Below are 12174 nucleotides of genomic sequence, written 5' to 3' on the forward strand. Positions count from 1 at the left end.
GTGTTGCTTATACTGTGTTATTGTAATGTGCTACTCATGGCCAGTGCTTTATTGTGTGTTAATTGTTATTCATTCATTAGTTATGTCGTTAAACAAATATAGTCTTGAACAGAGAGTTTTATGTACGATAATTACGTGAAAACGAATTCTTGCAGAAAAGTGGTCAGGGAATTACGATAGACAGGATCTCTTGAACCTAAGAAACGTGTTGTATTGCTGTTAAAGGAGGTCATTTTCAACATCTCTTATAACACAGGAGGTTAGTGATCATCATTATTATTACTTTTAAATATCATTTTACGCTTTCGGTTTGCTTTATGCGCCGGGATGCTGTCTTCCCTTTCTGACAACTGACGATAAAGTAACGATGTCTAATCTAAGATTTTCTGTCAGAAATAAGGTGCCAGAAATATTTGTATTTGGGAGGACACCTTTTCCACACACACACAGTATCCTTGCGACAAGGTACGTGCTTATTTCAATTGTAATTGTAACTGTAATTGTGAAAAGTGGAAACATTACAAAACAAGCGGTTTCTGTTACGGACTTCCTGAACGCAATTTGCCGGGACCTGTTGCATGAAGAGTCCGCCGAACGGCCGTCACTCTGGCGGTGAACGACTGAAATAACCTCCCTGTATATTTGAACCATCCCTGAAACGGGAGAAAAAACATTTTTGGACTGAAAGAAGATGCATTTCATTCATATAGTTTTTTCGCACTGTGTGTTCAATATCACCAGAATTTTGTATTTTTTTTATTCATTAAATATGTAATTAAAACTGAAGTTATTAATTAATTCGGATCACATTTATACGTTCTTTTTTCCGTTTTTAGGTCCTTTTCTTGATATTTTTAGGTCTTTTAATAGGTCTTTTTTTTGGCAATTTATAGGTCTTTAACTTCCGATACAAATAATGATTATTTGAATTTTAATCAATAACTTTCTGTGAATAGTGACAGTGAGTTATCGAAATCAATAGGTGAATAAAGTACTTTTTTTTCGCAAAAGGTGTCACAGAGCTGTAAGTAGAGTTAATTCTAATAATTAAGGCTTTCTTTTCTACTGGAAAGTTGGTAAAGAATGGCTGACTGGAGAGGAGAGTTGAGCGTCCATCTTGTCCTCCATCTGGTATCATCTAACTGAAGCAATGCTTAAATCACCTGAAAATCATTACACAGTCTTAATAAACCAGATTAAATTGAGAAAAAGAAATAAAGATTTTCAGAGAACGAAAAAACAATATTGCTCTACGTATTGACCTTTATTGCACAAGCACATTAAAAAATATTTTTGAAAGTTAACAATTTCATAAATCAATTACATCGGATTGGTAATGGGATTTTCGGCTTCTTTTTCTCTCCATGAAATCAGGCTAGATAGACGAGTACTGTGGCAATTTCCATGGGGTTTACAGTCACCTGAGTACCATCGACAACTGTCTTCGTCTTCTCCTCTCCCTTACTCGCGCCCTTCGCTTTCCACTCGAACCTCTTGAGTGAGCCCTTGAGCTGATTGGCCCCTAGAGTCAGTTCTTCAACGGATGCAATCTCAGCCGAACCGAATATGTCCTGAAAATCAATGGAAAGATATATCGAAGGAAGTTCCGGAAATGGAACTCTTATTATTTCATACACTCGCATAACCCCCCCCCCCCACACACACACACACACACAGTGAGAGAGGTTAATACACCTTAAATACATCACTGGATGAATTGGATTAGATCATTACGAAAATAAAACAGTATTATTGTTTAAGCTTCAACACTTACTTCAGTATTATTGCAGTCAGAATATTATGACACTAATGTAGACTAAACTGCTTCTGTTTAAATTGAGGTGACAGAAATCGGTATTTGATATATCATGGTCCTAGTAATTCATAGATTTTATTCATACATTGTGATAATTTGAAAAAGGAATCAACATATACTTGATTCAGTGAACTTCATCTCGATTCAAATAGAAGGTAAATAGGAGAGAAGTAAATTGTTCCATAAGCCACTGAAAGTACTCTCATGTTTTCTTTGGTTTGAGTTTTTGTTTCAAGACCGCTTTATGCACGAATAAGCTAATTGAGACTGGACCTACAATTTAAAGTGGGACCCGCATCACTATGTCTTGACGTGTAATGCGAGGGAGGAGATGGTACTGCTTTCTTTGAAGCGATACAATAAGCTAAACAGACTCATAACCATTTATTTGTTGTCTTTAAGGTAGTCATCAAGTGTGGCCTTTTTTCGACTATGTTGTCCTACCTGAATATGAGAGTGACGTTAGCTCTCGAGAGCTTGGAATATTTTCCACTACTCACCTTGTCGATAGCCAGAGAGAATCTTTTTATCATTCGTCCCCAGGAAAGCTTCAAGACTTACTTTTATGTTATCCAAGTCTTGGCGACGGGTCAAGAGATGAGCATGATCCGTATTGAATTATCTTGTAATAGTTGCATCGTAATAAGGAACTACTGTACTTCCGTGAAAAGCTGAAACTTTCGTAACAGGAAGGACACCTCAATTCACCCGTTGGGAATCACAGGTATAATACAATAATAAAGAAACCCGAGTGACTGCCAACTTACCTGCAAGTCGACGGTTGCTGGTTGAGAAAGTTCCTCGTCCTCGCCGATTTCGAACAAGTGTTCCAGCCTCACGAGAACCTGGCTTGGTTCGCTCCACTGCTCCAAAGTCAGAAGGTGGACGTTAGATGGCAGGACTGCTGCACTTACTTCTTGAGCCTAAATGTGGAGACAATAAAATTCTTATTTAACATATTTTATAGCCTTTAACTTTCAGTGAAGAGTTTCTTCACAGTAGTATAGTATTTTATTTATTTCCGTTAAACATATTATATCATACACCGTAAGGACTAACCTTCTTTCACGTAACGTCTTAATGCTATGTAATGTTAACAAGCTGCATTGGTCATGACTTGCACAACTTTCTCACAATTTATTTGATTAATACTTGCATTAGCCAAGTGTATGTTCGAGTCTTGGGGTGGGCAAAAAAGATGTAAAAGGCTAATTTTTGCAGACAGTAAAATTAAAACATTCTGTTTTTATCTGGCTTTAAATTCTAGTTAAACGTTACAATACGTCAAATCAGGGGTGTAACATACAGGCGGGCGGGCTCTAAGCCTAAGGGAGCCCTGATAAAGTAAAAATTATTGTCATATTTCTCATGTGAAATATTTACGCAAAACTTCACGATATCTTGCGTGGACATTTTTACCCATTCTCGAATAAAGAGCAATTTGTCTTGTCCTTCATTCTTTCTCTCGACCATGCACTCCTGATTTTAATATGTTTACAATAAAGTACGTCCAACTGCTATGAAGCAAGTGCGAGGCATTTAGATGCTTGGGTTGTTTGCAACTCAAGAAACAATGGATACTATAAGCAGTTCTTACTTCCTTTCTACAGCTTCATATTTCAGCACCCGGAAAACAAAGAAAGACATTTTAGGGTGAATGGAATTATAAAATAATATTTTCTCCAGTAATTTATTATTATTTAAATATGATACTTTGCTGACGTATCCCTGAAGATTTTCTATCGATTCGCATTGAGATTTCAAATTTAAAAACAGATGGGAGCCTCGCATCCTAATCTCGCCCAGGGCCTCGTGATGTGTTGCTACGCCACTGCATATCAATGCACGTCGTATGCTTTCCATTTGCAGCGACCTTATTTCTTTCTTTCTCTCACATTTAGCAATTTGTCTGAGCAGCCCAGAAATCTAGTCCTTATATTTATTCATCATGATATGAATGAATATATAGCAATGCTTTTTCCAACTCCCATTAAACGTATCAGAATTGCGCTCTGTCATAATATTTCTGCATTTCTTTGAAACCACCACTTCCTTTAGTTCATAAGAAAATAATTCTGTAGCAACATAATGAATTAGAACTAACCAATGTATTGAACTGAGAAGAACAATTTAAACTTCTGTCAGGTAGTCAGCTTTAACTTTCACACTCTCAAAGTTAACTTTTTGAATATCAACCTCATGGAATTTCATGCACATAGATTTTTAATCAAGGCGTGATTTCAATATCAAACAGGCCTAATACCGTTCTGTTAAATAAAGAAGAAATAAAAAGAAATGATATTTTTAAGCGCGGAAGCATACACTTTCATTATGGTATCATTGTTAATAAAAGTACAGCACAACTGGAGAGAACCACAATTCTTATGTTCTGAAATTGCTTAGAACATAAGAAAAAATAAACAAGACAATGAAAAGGCTGTTATGTAGAATATGAAGTGTATCCAGGCATAAGCAAATCGAATGCATCACAGGGTTCCGTTGCAGTTTATGCATGACGACATGTTGAGGGGTAGAACAAAAGAACAATAAAAAAAAACTATAGCATTGTATCGCACAAATTGACTTCAAGGAATGTCTATTGCGCTATCGTTGCCTGCCTGGCAATAATTAAATTTGTTGACAGTCGTGGATGTTAAAAGTCACAATGGACAGAGACACACGCACAGAGAGATAGCGAGAGAGAGAGAGAGAGAGAGAGAGAGAATGCTCAATAACAAACATTTCACACACTTGTATTCCTATCTGTGATGAAATAGACGCTAGAACAGAGATACAAACCCAAAACGTAAAGTTTCATAACGCTTTGTGCTGATCATACACGATGCACAATACACTGCTGTAATTCAAGTTCATAAGCCATTTTTCTACATTTTTTAGGAGTATGCGTCCTCACTTGCACCGTTGCCCCTCCGCTTCTGACACCTCTAGTGCTAACCGCTAGACCATGAAGATCCGGCGAGAATGATTTCTTCATGCCAAGGATGTATTAATATTGAGTTTCAAATTGGATACTATTCCTCGAACAATTAATCAATTATTAGAATATGACAAACAAAATTTCGTTGAATAGCATAGCGCTAATATTCCTGAACTCGATTCGAATGCTTGATTGATTGATTTGGTTTATTTTTCTTCGCTTTTCTGCCACTTTTGGCTAATTACAAAGATGAGGATGACATTGATGACTGGATACTTCCAAAGTGCACCATGCTGGACCGGGATTCTAACCATGACGTCGCGGCTTCGTAGCTTGCTGTGCTAACCATTCCGCTACAAAGGTCGGCTCGATTCGAATGCGCCAGTCCCTGTTGCGGAGTGGTTAGCACAGCGTGCTACGAGCCAGGGATCCTGGGTTCGAATTCCGGCTTGGAAATGGGTGTACTTTGTGAGGAGTGTCCATCAATTTGATATCATCACTCATCCCCATAGTCGCGATTTGCCAAAAGTGGTAGAAAAAACACGATAAATAAAAAATCAAATCGATTCGAATGTAGGTTATTCAAGTAGTGCCATAACTATTAAGATACGTACGAAACGTTAATTGATTGTAAACGACATGTCGACACGAAAAACCGATAATAATGTGCCGAGGGAAGAGGTATTGGGGGTGGATCACAAACCTGCTGCCCCCTATTGGCTCATATATTCTAGATAGAGAATATATTGTAACCTTTCCAGCAAGCAATTCCGCTTTTAGGGAGAAAAACAATGCCCTTAGGCCTAAACCTTATCTAGTTTAATGGAGTCTTGTGTTCTGTGTCACGCTCATGTATGTTTGTGACTGTCCTTTCATCAAATTATCTAATCAATTGTTCTCATCATCGCTATTAGCCCCTTGCAAAATTCCCGAGAAGAGATATTTACATGACATTTTTCCAATAAATTATATTTTATGAAATGTTGTATTTAATATAGAATATATTAACGAAGAAGATATTTTTTTGGTTATTGTTCGCCATAATTTGACATGGTGTATTAACTGTAATGAGTTAAATAACCTACTTTGTTCAAAGTTGATTTTATCGAGTGTTCTAGTTATACTCCAAGCTTGCTCATGTACTTGTAGCTCAAGGGTAAATTAACGACAGTACATCTTTATTATTGATCTTTAAATAAGGTAAAAATAATTAGCAAAGGCACCTTCCATATACGTTTAAACAAATAAATACTGGAAAATAAATTTCTCAGAAAGCGATAGCGAGATTTATAAAATGACATTTGGGTACATGGAAGCACAAGTAACTTTTCAAGTGAGTATATACGTTAAAAAATGGCAAACCCTGGCCTAATACAAGGAATATACAGTAACAAGCACTTCCTCGAATATACTACAGGGTGATCCGTTTCAGATGTCAGAAAAGTAAACCTTTATACGCAAGAGGTTAATGTACGTATCTATGAGCAGTTTGTTGTAATATAAGCACAAAAGGATGTAAGTTTCGAGTGAGTGGAGGTTTACAGCCTTCAGCCGCGTCGTGGCAGTAGCATGCATTAATACTCGAAAATTTTGCATACCAAACGACATACTGTGTGCGCTGTTGTGACGTGGTCACCACCTTTGTTACCATGCACATTAGCGCCGCCATGTGGCTGAAGTCTGTAAACCTCCACTCATTCGAAACTTACATCCTGTCTGCTTATATTACAACAAATGCTCACAGATACGTACGTACATTAATCTCTTGTGTATAAAGGTTTACTTTTCTGACATCTCAAACGGATCATCCGGTAATATGGCTACGAGCACCAGATGGCAGTGCTAGTAATTTAATCAATTCCTTCAAAACAACAGAATTAAATACAATGTTTCATTTCTTGCTAGGGAAAACAATTACTACAAAAAATATTAAAAAGTGTATGTGTATAATGTACATTGTTTACTCAAATTTACAGTAATAATACTCAAACATTACGGACACACAAGGCCTTAGTTCTTGCAGTAGAGACAAGTACTTAATACGTCGCCTTATACTTTTTAGGTAACAAATAATTATACATTATTAATAAATGAATGTATTGTTTCATTACTACTGTTTAAGACAGACGAAATCGTTTAATACACAAGCGCCTCTGGCGGATTTTTTCCGAAATCGAACACTTGTGCTCGTGCAAAAACTTTGAGTGTTTTGAATGTGACTGCCATGGTCTGTAAAGAAAGCTTTGGTCGATCACTTTGTAACGGTCAAATAGGATTTTGTGGAAAGCTCCCATCGATAAACTACCCCGATGAAAGCTCCACTGGCCTCATTTTAGTTACAACTTGAACTGCGTGATGTGCATCGAGGTAACGTACATTTTTTATTTCTACATCTTCCTTCCTATTGTACTCATGTTATAATGAACATACATATGTATATATAAAAGTTCTAGCTTTACATTGATATAGTAACATAATTACCCTTTATGAAATGGCTAAAGTGTACAGGAACAAGATGGTGGACTGTGGAAAATATTATTTTTAATATTTTTGTTCGAATTTGTGACACAAAAAGAGATAAACCCTTTCAGTTAAAAATGTGAAGTGTATTTGTAAAGTAAATATAGTCTGATGATTGAATGGTTTTGCGTCTATAATAGAGACACATAATGTTTACTTTAACTCTTGCTGAAGTTTTTGTTTGGAACGTTTTAAAATAATCTCATTTAGTATTAACATTATCCAAAATAAACGAGCATGTAGTCACCCGTTGTTTCATACAAAAGTATCAACTATTGAAGTTTATATTCTTACATAAAACCCTGGAGAATGCCATACTATTTTAAGATAATCTTGTAGTTTTGAAATATGCTGATTGTAACCTTATCGCGTGTCATATGCATTCATATTTTATATTCAAAACTTCTGTCTGCTGTAGTAGAATATACATTTTTAAATTAATAACCAAAAACAGGATTCGGCTGTTTTGAAATGACGAATTGCGATAGAGAATGGATATTCTAAATTGAACATGCAAAGAAACTTAGCTTCCTTGCCGTTTGCGATTCCGGGAATATTATTTAATCTTAGCATCCAGTGAAGCCACATAGTTTGAAATAGAATTGGCAGTTAGCTCTTCCTCCCGTGTAACACATTTTAAACTTAACGATTTAAGTGCCGTAAAATAACTGTAAAAGTAACTGTTTTATAATATTACTTCTGCAATAAAGTATCTGTTACAACTAGAGTTGACGAGCTGTAACTTTGCGGGTGGCCTTGGCTACTCCGCGCAGAGTGAGAGAGAGATACGTTTATGTAGTTGCCACCTACTCGCTCTTTGGGTGGTCGACAGCAAGGACAGATCGCAAGGATAATGACGCGCAGCCGGTAGCTCCTCCCCCATGTTACTGCGCAGCGGGGCTTGGGCAGGGTTCACCCGCAAAGATACAGCTCGTCAACTCTAGTTACTATTTATATAATATCGTTTCGAACTCAAACATTTTATTTGAAGTTGAAGCTGGTGCTATTGGAGTCTTGTAATTTACAGGGAGTCTACCCACCTGTGTATTATAAGCGTCTGACCACTCAGCCTGGGTCATGTCGGTGGCAACAAAAGAAGGCCAAGGTCTACGGACATTCTCCTGGTTACGCAGTCTGTATCTTGTGGTCGGGTTGACTGCGTCGTCCGTGGATCCCACCTGCACGATGTGCTTCCCTCGCACGATGAGGCCGTCTCCAAAAGCCTCCTCGTTCAGTGCTTCTCCCACTCCGAACCCATCGTCGTGGAGAAGGCGACGATGAAGCTGGAAGCAAAAAATAGTTTGTTTTAATTGCATTATTTTTGTTGTTGTTTGTTGGGTAAATAATGTAATGTCATGTAAACCATCATACGTTAAGATCACTAATATTACTACTACGATTATCATCATTATTATCAATGGTGGAGATAGTCAGTGGCGCAGGAAAAATTATGATTCGGGGTCTACAAATTTCACCTTCCAAAATAAATAGATATGTGCGTGTGTGCGAGTTATTTGGTTATTTATCATCACTTTACTATTTAATTGCAACGGCGAGGCCTAATATTTTAAAGTATATACTATAACGTTAGATTTGTAAAAGTGTAACGTCATGGATGATTCGGTATTTGCAGACGTGGAATACAGATAAATAAATTCAGCTTTCGTGCTAAATTATCAGTCATTGAAATGGGTTAATTGCCTCGTCTGCAACACTGCAATCTATGCATTTGTGTGTTGAGAGGGGGCGGGGTGCACGATGCTTTAACTATAATCAGTGCTACCGCAGTGCTGAGGACACCGTACGTTACTGAATAGCAGATGTCTAAAACTCCCCCACCCATCTCTGCAGTATCTTAATATTAAGCTTCATCCGCTCGGGCGGTTTGCCAACCCACTTGCGTTCGCGCTACGGCTATCCGCCGTTCGTTACTTACTTGTTTAATTTCATGGATTTTTCGCACATAGGATTTTTTATGCCTGCCGCTAGATTTTGTGGTTTCGAAAGTAATTTCAAAAGGACATTTTTCAACAAAAAACTTTATTATATATACTCCAAAGCAGTTTAAAGTAGAAGAAGTATACAAATTCACTTTGGCACAAAGAAAACTAGAAAAACTTCGAAAGATGACTAGGAAAATCACATCACTTGGCACTAAGGAAACGAAATGCATTTTGGAATGAAATGTACGTACTCGTAATTGAGATCTCATGAGATGATTGAAATCATAATTGAGATCTATTCCGTATCTGTACATTCTTCATCAGGATCGGAACACTCCGTGTAGTATGTTAATTGGAGGTGGATAAATCTTGTACTTGTACTATGTACTTAATTCATTTCCTTTCTCTTAGATATTAAATTTACAAAATTTGATTTATCTCTAGTCTTGACAATGAATTAAACTTATAACTTGCAAGTTCTTACACTTCTCATATATATTAATCAACTGAGTTCAGATTGAAACAAAATACGATATTTCAGGCGCTTAACTCCACTAGAATAGGATGAAAAGAAGCAACCGTGAGTCAAAAATAAGCAATTGTATAGTGCATTAATATATTGTATAATATAATTATATATGCTTTATAATTATAATTAATAATATGCTTAATGCATGACGTATAATTTTCTTGTCCCTTGGATATTTCTCCCTTTTTTTTCTTTCCTGTAATTTTCGGCTCCAAAATTTCCCGTTCACATGGAAATCTAAACATTACCTGCTTAACTTCCGATTCTTACCAGTAGACAGTGGCGGTGATCAGGTGTGGAAACAGTTGCCCCCACTTTTTTGTCACTTTTTCACCGGCACTATGCTAAATCTTATCTACCACAGGAATGGAAACTGCCATTGCCCCCCCCCCCCCTCACCAGTTTTGGCCCCTTGACCCCTCAGTTTGGAATTCAATCACCGCCACTGCCAGTAGAGTTCGCTGCATAATACAACTTAAAGTAAGACCATTGTATACACACAGGAGGTGCTTTTAAAGAGCATTATATTCTAATCCTATACGGGTTGAGTATCCCCATAGCTAGATTTAACCATCAAGTTCTCAGGTTTTATATTGTCATCCTCATAGGAGCTTATTTGTTCCGACTAATTTTACCGGCACTTCAGGAAAATCTGACAAAGTGACACCGACAGAAGGTCCCTTTAGGATTCTGACTTGCAATATAACTCGCGCTAAAGTTGGACACGGCTGTCCATACGGATTAGCGGCGAGATCAAAGCACTCACCATCAGCTCCACCTCTCCGTCGTTGAGGCTCGTAGCTCCTTCCGGGCGATCGATGATGACGTTCAGCTGGCGTCCGGACTCTTCCCGGATTATGGCTCCGGTGGTGGAAGGGTAGTAGTTTCCGGAGGCCGGTTCGTTCACCGTCAGGTTCCATGTGGGTCTGTAGTCTCTCTTCCGGAGCAGCAGCTCTCTCCCGTTCGAGTCGGTCAGGAATTCTCCGTCCGTTGCGAGGTCTGACGTGTATCGGGTAACAACTTCTTTGCCTATGTTGTCACTGCAAGGGAAAATTATGGAATATTCATTACAGTTGTTTATAGAAATGGGTTGCTTCAAAACCGACGCCTGTGAAATGATTTTTTCTGGAATATGTTTATTAAGTATTGTATGAGAATTGTTCAAAAAATAAATTTCACAAACAGAAGTGCACTTGAGCCATTGGTAAAGAGGAAAAACAGTAGCATACATTCATTGAGATTTAGTAATTTTTGAACACTGTTCAAATTTCAAGTTGGAACAGCTCAAAGACACCCGTATTGATTTTTCTCATTTTCGGATATTTTTAAGAACCACCATTCTTCTTTAGACTGTGAAAGTCTTACCGCTTTGTTTTTCCCTATGAGGAAGAGAAATGACATTGAAATCTGTCCTGCGCCGATAATGAACTGTGTCCCAAGTGAGACTTTTAATTTGTGTGGTGCTAAAGTAAGTATATATTTACTATGCAGGGATAAAATGATATTCCACTTGATTTATTTGCTTATGAACATAATCCACTACTTTGCCCATTCCTAATACAATTTCAAAATGGTGACACTTGGATAATATAATTATCTCCCATCGTGCTCCTTGCAGCCAAGATTGGAGAAGTATCAAATAGTGGATTAAGCGCAATAATGATAGTAATAGTCCCTTTCATCAACTTTACGCCTGACAAACCTTATTAGTAGAATAAATAAACGTAACCTTCATTAGCATCTAATGCAGAATATGCATATGCCAATAATATTTTTCAAATTATGTCATTAATTTTTGATAGCAAAGCCTGGACGGCAGAAGCAGATAACAAACCACTAAAATTTCATTATAATTAAATCTCAAAGAAGGAAATGTAGCTCTATGCTACCACAGTACCCTCTATTGGTCAAGATACTACCTTACAGGAATTGGTCCAACCAGCCATTCAAATTCGATTTCATCTTGTCCTTGGTAAAGTCTCACAATTTGGCTAACCCATTCGTTGAACACTTGATGTACTTCGGTCACGACGTCGCCTGAAATAAAATTGTATGACGACACAATATTATCTCAGTTATCTTAATACAATGGAGTATAGTACTCTCGTGGGCATTAGAAAAGTCTTGCTAAGTATTTTTTTTAACTAACCAGCGACGGACGACATGTGGCTTACATGGACCCTTTGTTTCAAAATGGCACAATTTTAACTTTGATCGCTTAAAACATGAAAACCAGGAGATATTCACACCAGATTTCCTGAATTATGAATTTACTCTATTCAGAACACTCTAGACATTAATTAATGGATTAAGTCATTTTACGGAATGTCAGTTTGGGGAAGTAAAAGTAATTATGCGTGAAGAAGTGAAATTTTAGAGGTATATAATTTTGGTTAGCAACACTATCAGCCCCAGTATGTAATCAACA

At 37.3% G+C, this 12174-nt stretch overlaps 1 protein-coding gene across 1 annotated transcript in view; it reads right to left on the reverse strand.

Annotated features, from left to right (window-relative positions):
* Window positions 1-1245: 1245 nt before the first annotated feature.
* Window positions 1246-12174, reverse strand: part of LOC145994816 (lysosomal alpha-mannosidase-like) — a 33604-nt gene continuing 22675 nt past the window's right edge. The window contains exons 13-17 of the mRNA XM_083131134.1: window positions 11666-11783; window positions 10513-10786; window positions 8315-8557; window positions 2584-2739; window positions 1246-1571 (exon numbers count right to left, since the gene is read on the reverse strand). Of these exons, the coding sequence (XP_082987260.1) occupies window positions 1371-1571; window positions 2584-2739; window positions 8315-8557; window positions 10513-10786; window positions 11666-11783 (992 nt within the window). The 3' untranslated portion in view covers window positions 1246-1370. The remainder of the gene's footprint in view (window positions 1572-2583; window positions 2740-8314; window positions 8558-10512; window positions 10787-11665; window positions 11784-12174) is intronic.

Source organism: Lepisma saccharinum, chromosome 11, assembly GCF_977018435.1.
Source record: "Lepisma saccharinum chromosome 11, izLepSacc3.1, whole genome shotgun sequence".
Classification (NCBI taxonomy): Eukaryota; Metazoa; Arthropoda; class Insecta; order Zygentoma; family Lepismatidae; genus Lepisma; species Lepisma saccharinum.